This window comes from Acipenser ruthenus, chromosome 43, assembly GCF_902713425.1.
Source record: "Acipenser ruthenus chromosome 43, fAciRut3.2 maternal haplotype, whole genome shotgun sequence".
Lineage (NCBI taxonomy): Eukaryota > Metazoa > Chordata > Actinopteri > Acipenseriformes > Acipenseridae > Acipenser > Acipenser ruthenus.
In genome coordinates, this window is record NC_081231.1 from 5,130,117 (window position 1) to 5,154,901 (window position 24,785).

At 43.9% G+C, this 24,785-nt stretch overlaps 1 protein-coding gene across 6 annotated transcripts in view; it reads right to left on the minus strand.

The window, feature by feature from the left end:
- Window positions 1-24,785, minus strand: part of LOC117970363 (butyrophilin subfamily 1 member A1-like) — a 184,794-nt gene that overhangs the window by 12,872 nt on the left and 147,137 nt on the right. For 2 of the 6 annotated variants that reach the window (XM_059011824.1, XM_059011823.1), the window contains exons 2-6: window positions 5,190-5,263; window positions 4,645-4,992; window positions 1,770-2,051; window positions 405-512; window positions 275-301 (exon numbers count right to left, since the gene is read on the minus strand). The exons of 1 other annotated variant lie outside the window; for it this stretch is intronic. In XM_059011824.1, coding sequence (XP_058867807.1) covers window positions 275-301; window positions 405-512; window positions 1,770-2,051; window positions 4,645-4,992; window positions 5,190-5,259 — 835 coding nt within the window. In that variant the 5' untranslated portion in view covers window positions 5,260-5,263. The remainder of the gene's footprint in view (window positions 1-274; window positions 302-404; window positions 513-1,769; window positions 2,052-4,644; window positions 4,993-5,189; window positions 5,264-24,785) is intronic. 3 more of the 6 variants (XM_059011827.1, XM_059011822.1, XM_059011826.1) reach the window with 2 other exon arrangements.

A 24,785-nucleotide genomic window follows, 5' to 3' on the forward strand; every position in this document is an offset into this window, starting at 1 on the left:
TTAAATTTAAATTTGAATAGATTAATTTATTTAACCATGAGATTTAATTTATTAATTTATTTAATCAGGTCTCATTTACAAAAGGGTCCTGGAAACAATAAAATAACAATTGCAATGTATAAAAACAATTATATTTATTATTATTTATAATCAATTCTAATGAGCTGGATTTCCGGTCCAGGGATGCCTTTATTTATGGGTGTGGTAGTTTAAGATACTGCTGCAGAAACCTGGAATGGGTTTTCAGCATCTCTTCATTAAGTGCTTTACTTACCCATAGGCTCAAGCTTTCTCTCCATGGCTAGAAGAAAAACAGAACAGTCCATATTATTGTAAACCTGTTTGACATGTTTAAAATGCACAGAGCTATATGAAATGCCACATGATAATGATAAAGTTCATACCATCCATTCTTCTCCATTGGATCCCAAGCAGAGGAATGGCTCCAATACTGAGAGCTAAAGTCAAAAAGAAAGCCACCATCCATCCCGAGCCTCCTGGGAAAAAATCACCTGGAAAACAACACAGCAGCTCAACACACTGGAACACACACACCCCTCCCAACACTGACCACACCCCCTCATAGTGAGCATTCCACACACCCCTCCCAACACTGAACCACACACCCTCATAGTGAGCATTCCACACACCCCTCCCAACACTGAGCCACACCCCTCATAGTGAGCATTCCACACACCCCTCCCAACACTGACCACACCCCTCATAGTGAGCATTCCACACACCCCTCCCAACACTGACCACACCCCTCATAGTGAGCATTCCACTCACCCCTCCCAACACTGAGCCACACCCCTCATAGTGAGCATTCCACACACCCCTCCCAACACTGACCACACCCCTCATAGTGAGCATTCCACACACCCCTCCCAACACTGACCACACCCCTCATAGTGAGCATTCCACACACCCCTCCCAACACTGAGCCACACCCCCTCATAGTGAGCATTCCACACACCCCTCCCAACACTGAGACACACCCCCTCATAGTGAGCATTCCACACACCCCTCCCAACACTGAGACACACCCCTTCATTCATTCAGATATTGACTGGTCCAATAGTTCATATGTTTGATTCAGATATTGACTGGACCACTAGTCCATGTGTTTGATTCAGATATTGACTGGTCCACTAGTTCATGTGTTTGATTCAGATATTGACTGGTCCACTATTTCATGTGTTTGATTCAGATGTTGACTGGCCCACTAGTTCATGTGTTTGATTCAGATATTGACTGGCCCACTAGTTCATGTGTTTGATTCAGATATTGACTGGCCCACTAGTTCATGTGTTTGATTCAGATATTGACTGGTCCACTAGTTCATGTGTTTGATTCAGATATTGACTGGTCCACTAGTTCATGTGTTTGATTCAGATATTGACTGGTCCACTAGTTCATGTGTTTGATTCAGATGTTGACTGGTCCACTAGTTTATGTGTTTGATTCAGATATTGACTGGTCCACTAGTTCATGTGTTTGATTCAGATATTGACTGGTCCACTAGTTCATGTGTTTGATTCAGATATTGACTGGTCCACTAGTTCATGTGTTTGATTCAGATATTGACTAGTCCACTAGTTCATGTGTTTGATTCAGATATTGACTGGTCCACTAGTTCATGTGTTTGATTCAGATATTGACTGGTCCACTAGTTCATGTGTTTGATTCAGATGTTGATGCCCCATCATGATGACTGTAATCTATGGTCAGTGTGAGTCAGGCTCAATCCACAAACATGTGATACTCACTGGATATGTGGAGTTTGGATTCCCAGTCTGGTTTGGGTGTTTTACTTCTAACCAGACAAGAGAACACGTTGGACTGCTGTTTGACTTTGATGTAGCTGCTGACACTGAGGAACCCCTGACTGTCACTCTGCACTGTTGGGCTGGACAGTGATGTCACATTGTTTCCATCCTTGTCTCTCCAGATCACTTCAGGTTCAGGGCTCCACCCCTCTGATCTGCACACCAGCTGGGTCTGCTCTCCTTCTGTAGAGTCTACAGAGATTGAGGGCTGGGTCCCCAGAGCTGTCAGGGAATAGAGACAGTGAGACACATACAGATAGACTATCAAGGAATAGAGACAGTGAGACACACACAGATAGACACACCAGCCAGGTCTCCTTGTGTTATATGTAGGGCCCTACCCATTTCACAGCTGTGAAAAACGTGACAGGGCCCGTGAAATTCATTCTGCACCGGTCTGGTCTGTTTTGTGGACTTTTATTAACGTGACCAGCCGTCCCACTTTGGAACACTGGTCCCAGTGTCCCCAGAACCTTTCTTGGGACGCTCATTTCGTCCCGTTTTTTTTTTTTTCCCCAGACCATCGTCGCGCCCTTAACAGAATATTGTATTTTCATGCAGGCTGCTGTGTTACTACCATATCTAACTTATTACAGCACAATGACACTTGATGTGACTGAAGGGAAGGCTGAACGACCAGCAGCATTAAAAAGCGTCTGCACAGTGCCGTGCAAATCTGCAGAATTACTGAACAGTCACTGTTCATATTTGCAACCAATCACAGAATTGCGGGCGGGTTTATTCATGTTGCTGAAATGAAGTGGCGGCTATCCTCGTCTGAATCATCACTCTCACTGCGTGACCAGGTTACACTACAGTAGTCAAAAAAATAACGGCAAATGTCAGGGCTCGAATGACTGGGGGGGTGGAGGTGGGGTCGATCCCTTTACGTTTCTGCTAGTAGCTTTATTTCCAAATGTTATTTTTAACATGTTTTAAGCCGACAGGTATCACTGAAAACATGTTCATTGTATGATGTCATTTCCTGCCTTGTCTATGCAGTTTTTCAGTACCAATCAATGATAATGAGAAAGCGTCTCCTGACAATCTGAAAACTCCCCTGCACATTTTACACAGGCTAATGCTTATGCTTATATTAAGGAAGATTAAATAGTATTTGTTTCATAAGTAAAGAAGTGACAACATTTCAATTGATCAGAAAAGGAATATGATTTCATCTTATTAACTGTGAGTCTTTGCATTCACTTTCAATATGATATTAGATCAAACATTGCCAAAGTTAAAATAAAAACCCTGGAGCTTCCCCACAGCTTGGAAGCTGGAAGTTATTCACAGAGTTTCCATACTGTCCCAGTTTAAGGACTTAAAAATCTGGTCACCTTAACTTTCACCCTGCACTAAAATCCAATTAAGTGATATGTACTGTTACAGGTTCCTGATGAGCTCGTTTTCAATTTAAAATAGAAAGCTCATCATGAACTGGACAGGATTTATTGATTGACACTTGACAACAGTCAATAACTGGGCTCTACTCACTGATTGGTAGACACAGGCATCCGGGGCGGGTTTAGTATGACCTCAATGGATCTATCGTCACTAGAGTCAAATTAGACCCACATTTCTAAATGAGTGTCCAAAGCAAATCAAAAAGTGCTCCAGTCATTACTGCAGCGGATCACGGACAATCATTTGGAAGCCAAATATATACCAAGCAGCAGAAATATACATAAAAAACACAACAGGACAAAAAAATAATGTCAGTAATTTCAGAGACGTCTGGTTTATATTTTTTAGCCTCTGGAGAGAAACAGCATTTCAGAATAGCTTTTGAGTTAGTGTTGCACACAATGACATTTAAAATCAGAACAGTTTTTTTTTTTTATTAATAACAGTAACAGAAAACGCAAAAATCATACAGCGATCCTCTGGATTTCAGTTTCATTTTCTTTTACCGTTTCTACTTTGTTAGTCACAGGCTTTCGTTAACTTCAGGGCTTTACATGTTAATCTTTTGTCATTTTTAACAAAACTTGAAATTTAAGATTTAAATAGCTTAAATCGTGAAATTTAAGATTTTTAAAATGTTATGGACTGTAAAATTTACAAAAGTGTACCATGAATTTGGTAGGACCCTAGTTATATGTCTTTATTATTGAGTGAACTACTGTGTCAGTGCTGACATATCCAGTCCTGTGAGGATCCCAGCTCCCCTGTATTATATTATGAGTTACTATGTCAGTGCTGACATATCCAGTCCTGCGAGGATCCCAGCTCCCCTGTATTATATTATGAGTTACTATGTCAGTGCTGACATATCCAGTCCTGCGAGGATCCCAGCTCCCCTGTATTATATTATGAGTTACTGTGTCAGTGCTGACATATCCAGTCCTGTGAGGATCCCAGCTCCCCTGTATTATATTATGAGTTACTATGTCAGTGCTGACATATCCAGTCCTGCGAGGATCCCAGCTCCCCTGTATTATATTATGAGTTACTGTGTCAGTGCTGACATATCCAGTCCTGTGAGGATCCCAGCTCCCCTCGATTATATTATGAGTTACTGTGTCAGTGCTGACATATCCAGTCCTGCGAGGATCTCAGCTCCCCTGTATTATATTATGAGTTACTGTGTCAGTGCTGACATATCCAGTCCTGCGAGGATCCCAGCTCCCCTGTATTATATTATGAGTTACTGTGTCAGTGCTGACATATCCAACATCACTTATACACTGGCATCACTTTTTCTGCAAGCCTAGATTATTTAATTTATGGCCGTGGGTAGTTTTGTATTGAAGAGACAAGAGCTGGTAACAGATTAGTAGTGAGTTCAACTTGTGTATCAAACATTACTGACCTGCGACTATCACTTCAGTCTGTCCTTCATCATACTGACTTCTATCATCAGCTACGCAGGTATAGACGCCTCTATCAGAGGGCTGGAGGTTTCTCAGATGCAGAGAGATATCGCCTGTCTGCAGTGCTTCAGGAGAGAGAGCAGTGCGGCCCCGGTAGTCGCTGTCCTGTGTTCCTAGAATATTCTTTCGGGAACGATATAAATGGACTGGTTTTTCAAATGCATCCCTGAACCACCTCACTTCCATGTCCACAGCACTGACTCTGGGTGAAATGCGACAGGGCAGGATGACATCATCACCAGGCTCAGCAATGACAGGCTGATCAGAGCCAACGACACGCCATCCACCTGAGAAAGAAAAGACGAGGTAAAGCAATTGTAAACAAATATGCTGTTTCTCAAAACAGGACTCTAGTATTAGAAATAGTTGAGAGCTATTAGCTGTTCTGTGAGCTCATACATTGATGCAGACAGCAATATACAGAACCCTGGAAATAAGAGGGTGCATCTCAATGGATCAGTTTAATTTCTACAGTCCCTCTCACCTTGTGTAGAAACAGCTGGAAGCAAACTCAAGACAATGAGACAGGTCCTCCCTAGGAATCTCATCTTCATTACCCTGGAAAAGAACAATGATAAAGATCTCTTAGTTAAAGCTGTGTGACACTAACAGATTATTAATATCAGGGATCACATTCATCAGGATGGTTCTTATTTGAATGTTCAGCTGCTTTCAAAACTGCTTTGGTTAAGCCTTTACTCAAAAAATCCAACTTGGATTGTAATTGTAGACCCTTTTCTAACCTGCTATTCTTAGCTAAGGTTCTTGGGAGAAGGTAGTACTCAGTCAACTACGATTTCTGGATTGTAGCAATGTTCTTGAGAAGGTAGCAGCTGATCCACTCAACAGATTTCTGGATTGTAGCACTGTTCTTGAGAAGGTAGTAGCTGATCCACTGAACAGATTTCTGGATTGCAGCAATGTTCTTGAGAAGTTCAGTCAGGGTTTTGATCTGCTCACAGTACAGAGGCTGCCCTTGTCAGAGTGGTGAATGACTTACTGATGAGTGCAGACTGTAACTCTATATCCATTGTGGTTCTGTTACACCTCAGTGATACTGTGGATCAGGACATTTTAATTGAGCATCTTAAAAGCTGGGCTGGCCTGACTGGAACTGTTCTAAACTGGTTTTAGTCGTATCTAACAGACAGTACTGTGTTTCTTTAGGGGAGTCTGTATCAGGATTATCTGTTATTACTTGTGTGTCCCCCAGGGCTCTATTCTTGGTCCCATATTATTTTCTTTGTAATATATGGATAGACCTAAATAATACTACTGTGCACCACACACAGACATTCTTGCAATGCCCCTGAACGGAAAGTGATAATCAAACTCAAATCCATATATTACAAAAAATACTGGCTGGTTCAGTGTGTATTAGCAGAGTAAAAAGAATACTGGCTGGTTCAGTGTGTATTAGCAGAGTAAAAAGAATACTGGCTGGTTCAGTGTGTATTAGCAGAGTAAAAAGAATACTGGCTGGTTCAGTGTGTATTAGCAGAGTAAAAAGAATACTGGCTGGTTCAGTGTGTATTAGCAGAGGTAAAAAGAATACTGGCTGGTTCAGTGTGTATTAACACAGGTAATACCATCTCGAGATCTACTGTCCCCAGAACCTCTCGATGGTATTACTCCCTGGAAATACACACTGAACCAGCCAGCATTATATTACACACTGAACCAGCCAGTATTCTATTACACCCTGAACCAGCCAGTATTCTATTACACCCTGAACCAGCCAGTATTCTATTACACCCTGAACCAGCCAGTATTCTATTACACACTGAACCAGCCAGCATTCTATTACACACTGAACCAGCCAGCATTCTATTACACACTGAACCAGCCAGCATTCTATTACACACTGAACCAGCCAGAATTGTATTACACCCTGAACCAGCCAGTATTCTATTACACCCTGAACCAGCCAGTATTCTATTACACCCTGAACCAGCCAGTATTCTATTACACACTGAACCAGCCAGTATTCTATTACACACTGAACCAGCCAGTATTCTATTACACACTGACCCAGCCAGTATTCTATTACAACCTGAACCAGCCAGTATTCTATTACACATTGAACCAGCCAGTATTGTATTACACACTGAACCAGCCAGTATTCTATTACACCCTGAACCAGCCAGTATTCTATTACACCCTGAACCAGCCAGTATTCTATTACACCCTGAACCAGCCAGTATTCTATTACACACTGAACCAGCCAGCATTATATTACACACTGAACCAGCCAGTATTCTATTACACCCTGAACCAGCCAGTATTCTATTACACCCTGAACCAGCCAGTATTCTATTACACCCTGAACCAGCCAGTATTCTATTACACACTGAACCAGCCAGCATTCTATTACACACTGAACCAGCCAGCATTCTATTACACACTGAACTAGCCAGCATTCTATTACACACTGAACCAGCCAGAATTGTATTACACCCTGAACCAGCCAGTATTCTATTACACCCTGAACCAGCCAGTATTCTATTACACCCTGAACCAGCCAGTATTCTATTACACACTGAACCAGCCAGTATTCTATTACACACTGAACCAGCCAGTATTCTATTACACACTGACCCAGCCAGTATTCTATTACAACCTGAACCAGCCAGTATTCTATTACACATTGACCCAGCCAGTATTCTATTACAACCTGAACCAGCCAGTATTCTATTACACATTGAACCAGCCAGTATTCTATTACACACTGAACCAGCCAGTATTCTATTACACACTGAACCAGCCAGTATTCTATTACACCCTGAACCAGCCAGTATTCTATTACACCCTGAACCAGCCAGTATTCTATTACACCCTGAACCAGCCAGTATTCTATTACACACTGAACCAGCCAGTATTCTATTACACACTGAACCAGCCAGTATTCTATTACACACTGACCCAGCCAGTATTCTATTACACCCTGAACCAGCCAGCATTCTATTACACACTGAACCAGCCAGTATTCTATTACACCCTGAACCAGCCAGTATTCTATTACACACTGAACCAGCCAGTATTGTATTTACATATACTTCCACTGGTGAGATCACTGGTAAACACAGTGTGACTCTTCACATCTTCACTGTTATGCTGAGGACACACTGCTGTGTGTGTCTATGAAACCTGGTGACATCGCTGCTATTTCAACCTTACTAGTAAGGCTGAACTCAGAAGCTGGATGTCTCAAAGTGTCTTGCTATTGAGCTCCAGTTATGTCCAATACATTATCCTCCATCAAGTAAGGAGACTTAGGGTTTGTATTGGGGAATACTACCCTGGGAAAAAATGGTGGAAAAATGGCTTATTGGCAATGTATTTGTTTGCATGGAGAATTAGGCTGGACTATCACTCTCAGTGTTGATTGAACTGAGAGTGTGATGTGGTACCGGCCCCACAGTCATGAATCTAATTAAGTGTTAATGACAGAGGTGGAGGTTCTTAACTGGCAGATAATGACTGGCCTGTGGGGAGGTTCAGGGGGTTCACAGTCAACTCACCCCAAAACGAGGTCGGCTTAAGCACTGTCGGACGCAAGTGAAATCAGATGCTTCACGGTCCTCTCACCCAAACTGCACGAAATGACATCTCTTATACAATAAGAGACACCCTTCATAATATGTATTAACTTATATAATAATAATAATAATAATAATAATAATAATAATAATAATAATAATAATAATAATAATAATAATAATTTTGTATAAAATAAAGCCATACACGTTGATGCGCGCCTCATATCTCGATTGCAGTTTGCTTAGATAGTATTTTAAATATAGGAGCTGTATAAATCACGTTTCAAATCATTATATAACAGGTGAATTGTAGGCGATTGCACATGACTACTACTGCTGATAATAACAATAACAGTAATAATAATATATGTTGTGTTTTATATAAAATAAAGCCATTGGCTTTTGAATGTCAAAATACTGTGAAACGCATCTGAGGCAAATTTGGGACAGATCAGGCTTTTCAACTCACACCCCAGTTACAGAGAGTGCCATCTTCAGTGAACTGTACAGGGTGTTCATAATTCACTGAGTAGAGACTGTGAGTCCTGAGGGACTGTAGGCATCTACAGTGAACTGTACAGGGTGTTCATAATTCACTGAGTAGAGACTGTGAGTCCTGAGGGGACTGCAGGCATCTTCAGTGAACTGTACAGGGTGTTCATAATTCACTGAGTAGAGACTGTGAGTCCTGAGGGGACTGCAGGCATCTTCAGTGAACTGTACAGGGTGTTCATAATTCACTGAGTAGAGACTGTGAGTCCTGGGGGACTGCAGGCATCTTCAGTGAACTGTACAAGGTGTTCATAATTCACTGAGTAGAGACTGTGAGTCCTGAGGGACTGTAGGCATCTTCAGTGAACTGTACAGGGTGTTCATAATTCACTGAGTAGAGACTGTGAGTCCTGAGGGACTGCAGGCATCTTCAGTGAACTGTACAGGGTGTTCATAATTCACTGAGTAGAGACTGTGAGTCCTGAGGGACTGTAGGCATCTTCAGTGAACTGTACAGGGTGTTCATAATTCACTGAGTAGAGACTGTGAGTCCTGAGGGACTGCAGGCATCTTCAGTGAACTGTACAGGGTGTTCATAATTCACTGAGTAGAGACTGTGAGTCCTGAGGGACTGTAGGCATCTTCAGTGAACTGTACAGGGTGTTCATAATTCACTGAATAGAGACTGTGAGTCCTGAGGGACTGTAGGCATCTTCAGTGAACTGTACAGGGTGTTCATAATTCACTGAGTAGAGACTGTGAATCCTGAGGGACTGTAGGCATCTTCAGTGAAATGTACAGGGTGCTCATAATTCACTGAGTAGAGACTGTGAGTCCTGAGGGGACTGCAGGCATCTTCAGTGAACTGTACAGGGTGTTCATAATTCACTCAGTCGAGACTGTGAGTCCTGAGGGACTGTAGGCATCTTCAGTGAACTGTACAGGGTGTTCATAATTCACTGAGTAGAGACTGTGAGTCCTGAGGGACTGTAGGCATCTACAGTGAACTGTACAGGGTGTTCATAATTCACTGAGTAGAGACTGTGAGTCCTGAGGGGACTGCAGGCATCTTCAGTGAACTGTACAGGGTGTTCATAATTCACTCAGTCGAGACTGTGAGTCCTGAGGGACTGTAGGCATCTTCAGTGAACTGTACAGGGTGTTCATAATTCACTGAGTAGAGACTGTGAGTCCTGAGGGACTGTAGGCATCTACAGTGAACTGTACAGGGTGTTCATAATTCACTGAGTAGAGACTGTGAGTCCTGAGGGGACTGCAGGCATCTTCAGTGAACTGTACAGGGTGTTCATAATTCACTGAGTAGAGACTGTGAGTCCTGAGGGACTGCAGGCATCTTCAGTGAACTGTACAGGGTGTTCATAATTCACTGAGTAGAGACTGTGAGTCCTGGGGGACTGCAGGCATCTTCAGTGAACTGTATAGGGTGTTCATAATTCACTCAGTCGAGACTGTGAGTCCTGAGGGACTGTAGGCATCTTCAGTGAACTGTACAGGGTGCTCATAATTCACTGAGTAGAGACTGTGAGTCCTGAGGGACTGTAGGAATCTTCAGTGAACTGTACAGGGTGTTCATAATTCACTGAGTAGAGACTGTGAGTCCTGAGGGACTGTAGGCATCTTCAGTGAACTGTACAGGGTGTTCATAATTCACTGAGTAGAGACTGTGAGTCCTGAGGGACTGTAGGCATCTTCAGTGCTGTACAGGGTGCTCATAATTCACTGAGTAGAGACTGTGAGTCCTGAGGGACTGTAGGCATCTTCAGTGAACTGTACAGGGTGTTCATATTTCACTGAGTAGAGACTGTGAGTCCTGAGGGACTGTAGGCATCTACAGTGAACTGTACAGGGTGTTCATAATTCACTGAGTAGAGACTGTGAGTCCTGAGGGACTGTAGGCATCTACAGTGAACTGTACAGGGTGTTCATAATTCACTGAGTAGAGACTGTGAGTCCTGAGGGGACTGCAGGCATCTTCAGTGAACTGTACAGGGTGTTCATAATTCACTCAGTCGAGACTGTGAGTCCTGAGGGACTGTAGGCATCTTCAGTGAACTGTACAGGGTGTTCATAATTCACTGAGTAGAGACTGTGAGTCCTGAGGGACTGTAGGCATCTACAGTGAACTGTACAGGGTGTTCATAATTCACTGAGTAGAGACTGTGAGTCCTGAGGGGACTGCAGGCATCTTCAGTGAACTGTACAGGGTGTTCATAATTCACTGAGTAGAGACTGTGAGTCCTGAGGGACTGCAGGCATCTTCAGTGAACTGTACAGGGTGTTCATAATTCACTGAGTAGAGACTGTGAGTCCTGGGGGACTGCAGGCATCTTCAGTGAACTGTATAGGGTGTTCATAATTCACTCAGTCGAGACTGTGAGTCCTGAGGGACTGTAGGCATCTTCAGTGAACTGTACAGGGTGCTCATAATTCACTGAGTAGAGACTGTGAGTCCTGAGGGACTGTAGGAATCTTCAGTGAACTGTACAGGGTGTTCATAATTCACTGAGTAGAGACTGTGAGTCCTGAGGGACTGTAGGCATCTTCAGTGAACTGTACAGGGTGTTCATAATTCACTGAGTAGAGACTGTGAGTCCTGAGGGACTGTAGGCATCTTCAGTGAACTGTACAGGGTGCTCATAATTCACTGAGTAGAGACTGTGAGTCCTGAGGGACTGTAGGCTTCTTCAGTGAACTGTACAGGGTGTTCATATTTCACTGAGTAGAGACTGTGAGTCCTGAGGGACTGTAGGCATCTACAGTGAACTGTACAGGGTGTTCATAATTCACTGAGTAGAGACTGTGAGTCCTGGGGGACTGCAGGCATCTTCAGTGAACTGTACAGGGTGTTCATAATTCACTGAGTAGAGACTGTGAGTCCTGAGGGACTGTAGGCATCTTCAGTGAACTGTACAGGGTGTTCATAATTCACTCAGTAGAGACTGTGAGTCCTGGGGGACTGCAGGCATCTTCAGTGAACTGTACAGGGTGTTCATAATTCACTGAGTAGAGACTGTGAGTCCTGGGGGACTGCAGGCATCTTCAGTGAACTGTACAGGGTGTTCATAATTCACTGAGTAGAGACTGTGAGTCCTGAGGGACTGCAGGCATCTTCAGTGAACGGTACAGGGTGTTCATAATTCACTGAGTAGAGACTGTGAGTCCTGAGGGACTGTAGGCATCTACAGTGAACTGTACAGGGTGTTCATAATTCACTGAGTAGAGACTGTGAGTCCTGAGGGGACTGCAGGCATCTTCAGTGAACTGTACAGGGTGATCATAATTCACTGAGTAGAGACTGTGAGTCCTGAGGGACTGTAGGCATCTTCAGTGAACTGTACAGGGTGTTCATAATTCACTCAGTAGAGACTGTGAGTCCTGGGGGACTGCAGGCATCTTCAGTGAACTGTACAGGGTGTTCATAATTCACTGAGTAGAGACTGTGAGTCCTGAGGGACTGTAGGCATCTTCAGTGAACTGTACAGGGTGTTCATAATTCACTGAGTAGAGACTGTGAGTCCTGAGGGACTGTAGGCATCTACAGTGAACTGTACAGGGTGTTCATAATTCACTGAGTAGAGACTGTGAGTCCTGAGGGACTGTAGGCATCTTCAGTGAACTGTACAGGGTGTTCATAATTCACTGAGTAGAGACTGTGAGTCCTGAGGGACTGTAGGCATCTACAGTGAACTGTACAGGGTGTTCATAATTCACTGAGTAGAGACTGTGAGTCCTGAGGGGACTGCAGGCATCTTCAGTGAACTGTACAGGGTGTTCATAATTCACTGAGTAGAGACTGTGAGTCCTGAGGGACTGCAGGCATCTTCAGTGAACTGTACAGGGTGTTCATAATTCACTGAGTAGAGACTGTGAGTCCTGGGGGACTGCAGGCATCTTCAGTGAACTGTACAGGGTGTTCATAATTCACTCAGTCGAGACTGTGAGTCCTGAGGGACTGTAGGCATCTTCAGTGAACTGTACAGGGTGCTCATAATTCACTGAGTAGAGACTGTGAGTCCTGAGGGACTGTAGGCATCTTCAGTGAACTGTACAGGGTGTTCATAATTCACTGAGTAGAGACTGTGAGTCCTGAGGGACTGTAGGCATCTTCAGTGAACTGTACAGGGTGCTCATAATTCACTGAGTAGAGACTGTGAGTCCTGAGGGACTGTAGGCATCTTCAGTGAACTGTACAGGGTGCTCATAATTCACTGAATAGAGACTGCGAGTCCTGAGGGACTGTAGGCATCTTCAGTGAACTGTACAGTGTGTTCATAATTCACTGAGTAGAGACTGTGAGTCCTGAGGGACTGTAGGCATCTTCAGTGAACTGTACAGGGTGTTCATAATTCACTGAGTAGAGACTGTGAGTCCTGAGGGACTGTAGGCATCTTCAGTGAACTGTACAGGGTGTTCATAATTCACTGAGTAGAAACTGTGAGTCCTGAGGGGACTGCAGGCATCTTCAGTGAACTGTACAGGGTGCTCATAATTCACTGAGTAGAGACTGTGAGTCCTGAGGGACTGTAGGCATCTTCAGTGAACTGTACAGGGTGTTCATAATTCACTGAGTAGAGACTGTGAGTCCTGAGGGACTGTAGGCATCTTCAGTGAACTGTACAGGGTGTTCATATTTCACTGAGTAGAGACTGTGAGTCCTGAGGGACTGTAGGCATCTACAGTGAACTGTACAGGGTGTTCATAATTCACTGAGTAGAGACTGTGAGTCCTGGGGGACTGCAGGCATCTTCAGTGAACTGTACAGGGTGTTCATAATTCACTGAGTAGAGACTGTGAGTCCTGAGGGACTGTAGGCATCTTCAGTGAACTGTACAGGGTGTTCATAATTCACTGAGTAGAGACTGTGAGTCCTGAGGGACTGTAGGCATCTTCAGTGAACTGTACAGGGTGTTCATAATTCACTGAGTAGAGACTGTGAGTCCTGAGGGACTGTAGGCATCTTTAGTGAACTGTAAAGGGTGTTCATAATTCACTGAGTAGAGACTGTGAGTCCTGAGGGACTGTAGGCATCTTCAGTGAACTGTACAAGGTGCTCATAATTCACTCAGTAGACTGTGAGTCCTGAGGGACTGTAGGCATCTTCAGTGAACTGTACAGGGTGTTCATAATTCACTGAGTAGAGACTGTGAGTCCTGAGGGACTGTAGGCATCTTCAGTGAACTGTACAGGGTGTTCATAATTCACTGAGTAGAGACTGTGAGTCCTGAGGGACTGTAGGCATCTTCAGTGAACTGTACAGGGTGTTCATAATTCACTGAGTAGAGACTGTGAGTCCTGAGGGACTGTAGGCATCTTCAGTGAACTGTACAGGGTGCTCATAATTCACTGAGTAGAGACTGTGAGTCCTGAGGGACTGTAGGCATCTTCAGTGAACTGTACAGGGTGTTCATAATTCACTGAGTAGAGACTGTGAATCATCTGGGACTGCAGGCATCTTCAGTGAACTGTACAGGGTGCTCATAATTCACTCAGTAGAGACTGTGAATCATCTGGGACTGTAGGCATCTTCAGTGAACTGTACAGGGTGCTCATAATTCACTCAGTAGAGACTGTGAATCATCTGGGACTGTAGGCATCTTCAGTGAACTGTACAGGGTGGAACACACAGTGTTCACAATGCAGTTTGTAAGTGCACTCGGTTAGTTTATATGGTCTGTGAACCGGATGTTTACAATATCTTGCAGGGTATCTTGAAAGATGGCAGCTGTTGAAGTATTGCTCCAGTTTTTAACAGCATGTTTCAGATTCTTACATATTGCTGTGGTAGGAAGCAGGGGAACGTGGGGAGCTCTTTGCTAATTTAATGAATACATGTGTTGAATGCCTGTAGTAGGAGAGAGTGCAGTATTCAGGTACATAATTCTGCTCTGTTCTCCTACTGTAGGCATGAAACAAAGTAATTTGTGAAAAGACTGAATATATTTTATATTTTACAGTTTTGTCCAGTTTGGCTTGGATTTTGGTGTCTGACCAAATGTTTATCAGAGCTTTAGTTTCTCGCACTGTTCATGTAATTTATGGTTACCAGATTCACAGAGTGAAAATCTGAGAGGTTTTTCTTCTCTTCAATTCACTGATGTCATACCAATTCTGAAGCTGTTAAAATAACAGTATATAATAACAGAATAATAGTTTACAAATTAAACATTGGGTGTATTATTCACACAGTTTCCTTCAATTTTATCCTCCACAGTGTGCAGCAGACATGGCTTTTTACTGTTGAGATATCTGCTGATTCCTGTCCACTGTGATTCATACCGCTGAGAAAATAAGAAGATAATAACACACAACACTACCTTACTGTATTTCTCAACACAAAACCCTTCCAGGGAGGCTGAAACACTCAGCTTCACTTACACTTATAAAACATCCACACTGTATACAAGCATTGACCAGACCAGAATGTAGGTTTGTACTGAAATATTTACACACGCATGTGCTGCTAGCCAATCAGATCACTGGATATTTTCAAATAATCATGTTCTCAATAATATGACATCCTTGTATCTGGCAATACTGCACACAGTTTTCATGACTTCAAATCACATTTCAATTGACTATTTCAAGCATTTCTAAACAACTCTGCCCTTTACAACATACTTATTCAAACCATTAAACTGCTGTAATAACAGCATGTCAGTGGCATTCATCCCCTGGCCAGGCTGTACATTAGAGCCATGAGTAACAGGAAGAAGTAGATCACCACACCCTTATCCACTGTGTGCACAAGCAAACAGAGGGACAGATGCCTTCATATACTGACACAGTCTGATACTCTTGAATCACCACACCCTTATCCACTGTGTGTGCACAAGCAAACAGAGGGACAGATGCCTTCATATACTGACACAGTCTGATACTCTTGCATCACCACACCCTTATCCACTGTGTGCACAAGCAAACAGAGGGACAGATGCCTTCATATACTGACACAGTCTGATACTCTTGAATCACCACACCCTTATCCACTGTGTGCACAAGCAAACAGAGGGACAGATGCCTTCATATATTGACACAGTCTGATACTCGAATCACCACACCCTTATCCACTGTGTGCACAAGCAAACAGAGGGACAGATGCCTTCATATATTGACACAGTCTGATACTCTTGAATCACCACACCCTTATCCACTGTGTGCACAAGCAAACAGAGGGACAGATGCCTTCATATATTGACACAGTCTGATACTCTTGCATCACCACACCCTTATCCACTGTGTGCACAAGCAAACAGAGGTAGGGATGAAACAGTAAATTTCCACGATAGGAATAGTTGTGAGCCACTCTTTCACGATACACCGATTATCACGATGGTAGCGGTTATTTTTCAATTACTTTTTTAACTGAAAAAAAGAAAAAAAATAACAAGTTCTGTGTTTTTTTTTTTCTCTGTGGGATATGGTCTGCAACACAAGGAAGCTACAGAAAAAGAGCAAGACTAGCAAGAATGAAAATAAATACTAGAACACAGGTGGAAGAAAAATAATCTGAATTTTTACTCCTGCTTTATTTACACATTTTAGTTATTTAAATGTACTTAAACAGTACATAATTACAAAATCTGAAGCATCTGTATTTCTTTCAATACATTTAAAGTACTTGATTTACACACATATACTGCAAACTATTCTCAATTCCTTTTCAAATAGTCTGCAAAATAAATAAATTATTTTGTGCTATACAACCTGTAAGTATGGAATGGAGCAGAATGGGCATGATGGTCTTTAAGCATATTCCTATTTTATTCCTTTTTCTGTTGTTATTTCATTTAGAATTTAAGAAAACACATTTCAATACCGTTATCAGCTTTGCCTGTTTTTCTGGTGGTATAATAGCCTATAACGTGTACATTTTAATGAACGTATTGAAATTACATATTGATAATTGAGGGTGGAACAGAGGACAGTACAGGGAGGGCGCTGCACTGGAAAGGGATGTTATTAAAGTGACCTTGCTTGTTGACTGTTGACGTATTTTAACTCCACGGGTGCCACGTACAGAAGGGCAGGTTTGAAGGTGTTCCTGCTTTCGTTGTTGTGCTTTTGCCACATTCTGCGGATTGGATGCACATCCTGTGGTATTTCCCCACTATATATTTTTTGTAGTGAAAGTACACACTAGGGCTGTCAGTTAAGCCTCAAAATAGCAATGGATTAATTGGGCACACAAAATATAATCATTCTAGTAAATATCAATGATTGTATGTGACAGAAATACAATGAGTTTTGGTTGTAAATCTCCCTCCCGACCTGTGAGGGCGCTAAGCAGCTAAAGGAGAAGTCTTTGGACAGTCTGGCCTGACAGTTCTTTCCCCAGGCCGGGAAGTCGGTTAGTCTGGAAGGCGGCAAGACTCCATTGCAGGAACGTATTGACCCAGAAGGGAAACAACGTAGCAGCTGTAGATAGTAGAGACAGCTGCACTCGTTTACCAAGGGGTCATGTGTGATAGCATAAAGGGGACGGAGAATCACAATCTTCTCCGTCACTTGGTTTGAGAGACAAGTAACTGGAAGGACCGGGAGAAACCCCTAAAAACTAGTGAGTGTTTTGTTTGTTTTGTCGCTGTTAGTAATTGTCTTTTGTTTTTGTAAATCACTAGACGGCTAACACGTCTCCGGAGGTAGGATGGGACCAGCAAATCAGATGCTAGTTAACACAAGCAGGAAAAGAAGAGCACGCCCACTGCTTGTCTGGCAGAAATACTGTAAATAGCAAGGCAGGGCGTTAGGTGTAGTTTCGTTGATAAACTTAAATAATGTTATTAACTGTGTGTGTTACATTATTGAATCGATTATCCAGTATTTATATATCCTTGTATATAATGAGGAATGGAATTGAATGGAATTGAATGAGAGAAAAGCATCTGTTCTGCTTTCAGCCATGTTTAGTGAGAATGTGTGACAGGTTGACTGAGTGGTCTGACGTCAGGCAGAAGCAGGAAGGAAACTGACACCAGGGAAGTACTGCAGGTAAAGGCTGTGCCGTTTTTATTCAGCACAACACACATAAATAAAATATTTAAACAAAAAAAACTCACTTGCTCACCGAGCGAAAATAAAAGGTTTGAACATGACAAAAATCACGAACACAAAAAATACACAAACAAAGGTCAGGCTGGGCAAATAGCCGTCACTGATCCTTTATGTTATTACTCTTTACGTTTCTCTCCTCGCTCTCTCCACTCTCGCTCCTCATACACCCGCCCGAGTGCCGAGAGCTGCAGGCTTTTATAACAGGTGACCATCTCCCGATTAGACCCCCTTTTCGGCACACCAGCTGTATTACTGGCGTGCTTGCACCTCGGGCACCTGGGTGCTTGCCACCATACACAACGGTTACGCCCTTCAGTTCCACTTGGGACCTCCTCCATTTCGAGGAATCACGAATACTTTTGTGACAGACCCTCTCCAGGCCTCTGTACTTCAGAAAGAAGTAGCCGCCATGCTGTGCAAGCGAGCCATTCGTCTCATAGACCCCACCTCCCACAGAGAGAGGTACTACTCGAGATATTTTCTGGTGGCCTAGACCTGAGGCTTAAAAGAAAGAAGGTTCCAGATGCTGACTCACCGTCACATTCTCCAGTCAGTCCGGATGGACGACTGGTTCACCACTGTGGAATTACGGGACACGTATTTTCATGTTCCCATACAGGAAGTATCTCCGCTTCGCCTTTCAGGGAAGCGTTTACGAGTTCGCTATGCTGCCATTCAGCCTCTCCCTAGTTCCTCGTACATTTTCAAAATGCGTAGATGCTATCCTGGCTCCCCTGTAGGTGAGGGGGATCAGAGTAATAAACTATCTTGACGACTGTTTGATCTGTTCCCAGTTACGAGAGGGAGCAGTGGCCCAGGCGGCAGTGGTGACAGAGCATCTGGCGAGGCTGGGCCTCACCATCAATGATGCAGTCGGCTTACACCGTTTTGTCTGTTACGGGATACGGACCCTAGGACAGCCCCTCTCAAAGCAGCAGCTGTCACATTGGATTGCTGACACTGTCTAGACTGCGTATGATGGTGCTGGCTTGCCCCCGCCTGGGAAGGTAGTCGCACATTCCACTAGAGGGGGCCTCACTGTCTGATATCTGTACTGCGGCTAGCTGGGCTATGCCGCATACTTTCTCCAGGTTCTACCATCTTAATGTGATAGATCCTTCCTTGCCTTCATTAGGCACGAGGGTCCTTGAGGATGTAAGTTCACACCACTGACCCCTGGGTTATACAGTTCTGATGCATCCCTCATATGCTGCCGTTCCTTGTCCCTCACGACGGCTCTGGTATTCTTTCCCATAAGTAATATTGATGGTCATCTTCGAATTGAAAGGGAACGTTAGGTTACCTACCGTAACCCTGGCTACCTGAAAGAGAAGACGACCACCAACCGTGAGGTCGCATGTCGCCCTCACAGGGTCGATGCAAAAAGAGAAATGGCTTCCTCAGTATGATGGTTTTAATCCCTCAGTGGGCGGGACTGAGTGCATCATCCAAGGAAGGGGCCTATCGGCAGCTCTGATATAAAGAGCTCAGTAATACCTACCCATAGACAGACATATCCCATAAGTAATGTTGGTGGTTGTCTTCTCTTTCAGCAAACCAGGGTTACGGTAGGTAACCTAGCATTTTGTTTTGTTGCAATCCTAGTATTTTCTGTTATGAGGACTGTAATAAACGAAAACCAAAACAGTGAGGTGTTTTTCTTTGTACAATGCCCCTCCTTTTCTAAAACATTTTGAAGAGTATGTGTACATCTAAAAAAGGCATAAGTAAACCACAGTAATGATATTATTTTGTGAAAATGTGTCTTTTGCCACTTTATTTCTTGTGCAGAAACCACAATACCAGGGATAAAAATAAAATAAAAAAGTCTACTTTTTCTGGAATAGATCATGGTAATTAATCTACACAGAAACACAAGAGAAGCACACATAACATATTATTGTAAGATAATTAATAAGTATAAAATAAATAAAAGAAACAGGAATATATGTTCTAATCCAAGGCTATTGTAGCATGGCCAGGTCCTGTTGTAGGTGAGTACCCAGGGTCTGGAAAGGTATGTGGGTGATTTCAGAGAACACTATGATGATTAAAATGGCTAAGAACATCATAAGTATTAGTAGTGCCTGTTACATAATAAATTTGAGCAAAATTTTAGCCCCTATTGTGCATTGTTGTTTTATTTTTTTAATTTTAGTTATATATATATATATATATATATATATATATATATATATATATATTATATATATATAGTAAGAGTGGTAGTGTGGTGTTGCTGGGGCACCGGTATTTTTCTTCACAGACCGGAGTCAACACTTCAGTAATTCAGGTGAATACTTTTATTTACAACAAGACATTTATTCTCTTGCATTTATTTGCCCTGTACGGGCCACTCTCTCACTACTTCCCTCTCTATGCTATGTCGAGCGCAAGTTGGACTCCCTCTAGTGGAGTGAGCCAGGACCACAAGTAAGTATTGGTTGGGCTCCTTCTGGTGGAGTGAGCCAGGAACCCAGGTGAGTACAGGTTGGGCTCCCTCTGGTGGAGTGAGCCAGGAACCCAGGTGAGTACAGGTTGGCCTCCCTCTGGTGGAGTGAGCCAGGAACACAGGTGGGTATTGGTTGGGCTCCCTCTGGTGGAGTGAGCCAGGAACCCAGGTGAGTACAGGTTGGGCTCCCTCTAGTGGAGTGAGCCAGGAACACAAGTGAGTACAGGTTGGGCTCCCTCTGGTGGAGTGAGCCAGGAACACAGGTGGGTATTGGTTGGGCTCCCTCTGGTGGAGTGAGCCAGGAACACAAGTGAGTACAGGTTGGGCTCCCTCTGGTGGAGTGAGCCAGGAACACAGGTGGGTATTGGTTGGGCTCCCTCTGGTGGAGTGAGCCAGGAATACAGGTGAGTACAGGTTGGGCTCCCTCTGGTGGAGTGAGCCAGGAACACAGGTAAGTACAGGTTGGGCTCCCTCTGGTGGAGTGAGCCAGGAACCCAGGTGAGTACAGGTTGGGCTCCCTCTGGTGGAGTGAGCCAGGAATACAGGTGGGTATTGGTTGGGCTCCCTCTGGTGGAGTGAGCCAGGAACACAGGTGAGTACAGGTTGGGCTCCCTCTGGTGGAGTGAGCCAGGAACACAGGTGGGTATTGCTTGGGCTCTCGCTGGTGGAGTGAGCCAGGAACACAGGTGAGTACAGGTTGGGCTCCCTCTGGTGGAGTGAGCCAGGAATACAGGTGGGTATTGGTTGGGCTCCCTCTGGTGGAGTGGAAAAACAGCACATCCTCTGTCCTAGGCTGCCTGAAAAACAGCAAGGAGCAGGCCACAAGGAACCAGCAATAATAAAGATTGATCTCACACCCCAATTCTGTGCTTGGTGGTTTTCTTCCAAATGTATATCCCTCTCTCAGAGTGGTATCGTTACTCCGGCAGCTTGTAATCCAACCTGTATGATCCAGACCTGGCGCTGTAATTCTTTCTTGAAGTGCACACGCTGCACCTGCAGCTGTAAACCTTGCAGTATTTTTGCTAAGTCCCGCAACAGTCTTGGTTAAAGTAATTGCTGCTCTGGCAGCTGAAGAACACGTAATATTTGTAGCGAGTCCTGCTCATAAAAACAATGCACTCGGTCAGAGTATTGCTGCTCCTGCAGCTGGGGAACACGTAATGTTTTTAACAAGTTCCGTCCATATAAACAACACACGTGGTTAAAGTATTGCTGCTCCTGCAGCTGGAAACCAAACAGTGTGTACACCGTAATTTATTTAAATCCAAAATTATCAAAACCAAAACCAAACAGTACAAAACAAAAGTCTGCCTCGCCAAGAGGTAAAAAACGCTCTATGCTAGACTTTTCCCAGAATCGCTAGAATTCAAACGTAACGCACTTACTATATTTTCCTAAGCACCAGAATACTCCTCGGAAGCTTGAACAGGCAGAGCAACCGGGTACAGTTCCCCACAATCGCTCTCCCCCATTGTTCTGCCCCGCTATATATATATATATATATATATATAGCTTAAAAGAACGCAGGGTGCGTCTACCAAACTTACTTACCTGCTTGGAGTTACTAACAAAGAAGGAAAAGCCAAAAACCATACCAGGTAAGTATGTGGTTTAAGTTATGCTGGGATCCTGAGTTACTTTTGTTTGTTTATATTCATTCTATTGAACTTTGTTTGGTTTACGTTTGAGAATGTACACATTTCTGAGTTAATTACAAACTTCGTACCGGTGTCGTAGAAATAAGTTGATCACGCAAGCGCAGTAAGGCAAAAGTAGATAAAAGTAAGGCGGGGCTACAGTTTGATTAAAGGGGAGGTTCACTGCATGGCTTTTTATTTTTATCTGGCCGTTTTATTTACTAGACTGTGTATGTTGGTGCGTGTTTGTGCCACTGTCTTTTCATATGAACTTCAAAATGTGTGATCGACGGCTCTTTATACAGTAAAATGTCTTAAATCCCTGTCTTTTTATGTTTCTATAACATCGATGTCAATCTGATGTAGTTTATGTGTGATCGCGGAGATTTATTTATATATTAAATTATTTTATACATCAAAATGTTGTCAAACTTTAATCAAAATAAAAATGTTTCAGTAATATAATGACATGCTGCATCCATAATATTATTAACAGGGCAAGTCGTATTTTCTACATTTTAATATTAGTATAACTGTAACCTTACTACAGTTCCGGCGTAGGCCTACCACTGCTAGTTTAAAAAAAAAAAGTATATACAGTACACTGCACATACAATTGTTTATTTTAAAAAGGTTATAGGTTTAGGGTTGTGGTTTTTAAATTGGGATAGTTCATGTTACAAAGCTAAAAGTAATCGTCTTATAAAGCCTGGAGACTGTTCATGCAAACTGCAAAGCAATATTAAGTCCCTTGGATGATGATGTTAATGTTAAAATTTGATGACCCATATTATTTCAAAGATTAAAACTAATTGTCTCCCAGCACAACCACAGCAACCTAAAATGACCATATTGACACTGTCAGAAATATATGATTTTAAAAGGATAAGAATATAACATCAATATTCATAAGTAGATGGGTTCATACCTTTATTGACATGCATTTGGTTCACTGCTACTTAAGTTGCCTTACACTGCTGGGACTGGTAACTGCCGCTGACTGGTAAGACTGGTGCTGATACTGCTGGGACTGGTGCTGACACTGTGACTGGTGCTGACAGTGCTGGGACTGGTGCTGACAATGTGACTGGTGCTGACACTGACTAGTACTGACACTGAGACCGGTGCTGACACTGCTGGGACCGGTGCTGACACTGAGACCGGTGCTGACACTGCTGGGACTGGTGCTGACACTGCTGGGACTGGTGCTGACACTGCTGGGACTGGTGCTGACAATGTGACTGGTGCTGACACTGCTGGGACTGGTGCAGACACTGTGACTGGTGCTGACAGTGCTGGGACTGGTGCAGACACTGTGACTGGTGCTGACAGTGCTGGGACTGGTGCTGACACTGACTAGTACTGACACTGAGACCGGTGCTGACACTGCTGGGACCGGTGCTGACACTGAGACCGGTGCTGACACTGCTGGGACTGGTGCTGACACTGCTGGGACTGGTGCTGACACTGCTGGGACTGGTGCTGACAATGTGACTGGTGCTGACACTGCTGGGACTGGTGCAGACAATGTGACCGGTACTGACACTGCTGGGACTGGTGCTGACACTGCTGGGACTGGTGCTGACAATGTGACTGGTGCTGACACTGCTGGGACTGGTGCAGACACTGTGACCGGTGCTGACACTGCTGGGACTGGTGCTGACACTGCTGGGACTGGTGCTGACACTGCTGGGACTGGTGCTGACAATGTGACTGGTGCTGACAGTGCTGGGACTGGTGCTGACACTGAGACCGGTGCTGACACTGCTGGGACCGGTGCTGACAATGTGACTGGTGCTGACACTGCTGGGACTGGTGCAGACAATGTGACCGGTGCTGACACTGCTGGGACTGGTGCTGACACTGCTGGGACTGGTGCTGACACTGCTGGGACTGGTGCTGACAATGTGACTGGTGCTGACACTGCTGGGACTGGTGCTGACACTGAGACCGGTGCTGACACTGCTGGGACTGGTGCTGACACTGCTGGGACTGGTGCTGACACTGCTGGGACTGGTGCTGACAATGTGACTGGTGCTGACACTGCTGGGACTGGTGCAGACAATGTGACCGGTGCTGACACTGCTGGGACTGGTGCTGACACTGCTGGGACTGGTGCTGACACTGCTGGGACTGGTGCTGACAATGTGACTGGTGCTGACACTGCTGGGACTGGTGCTGACAATGTGACTGGTACTGACACTGAGACCGGTGCTGACACTGCTGGGACTGGTGCTGACACTGACTAGTACTGACACTGAGACCGGTGCTGACACTGCTGGGACTGGTGCTGACACTGACTAGTACTGACACTGAGACCGGTGCTGACACTGCTGGGACTGGTGCTGACACTGCTGGGACTGGTGCTGACATTGCTGGGACTGGTGCTGACATTGCTGGGACTGGTGCTGACACTGTGACTGGTGCTGACTCTGCTGGGACTGGTGCTGACACTGACTAGTGCTGACACTGACTGGTGCTGACACTGGGACTGGTGGAAAAGGAGAGACCAACTTTCAAGAAATATTCAATTATTTATCAAATGGGAAATACCCAGATGCACTTAAAAGGAACAGTGGAAGTGGCTAATTTTCGGAGACAGTGCCAGCGTTTTTTCAATACAGGTGGCTAACTAATGTACAAACACAACGTACACAAAAAAACGACAAAGGTGAGCCACAAAATAGACACATTCTATCAGTATATATATCAGTATGTTACTGTTTGTTATAATATTAAACTTTTTTTGTTCATTAAAAAAGTTGTATTAAGCAAGATAACATATTCAAAACATGTTGTATAGTGAAAAAATGTGTAATCCCTCGAGAATGATTTTTGTTTTTGAAGCAAAGGAACTCAAACCAGTATGCTTGAAAGAAGGCATC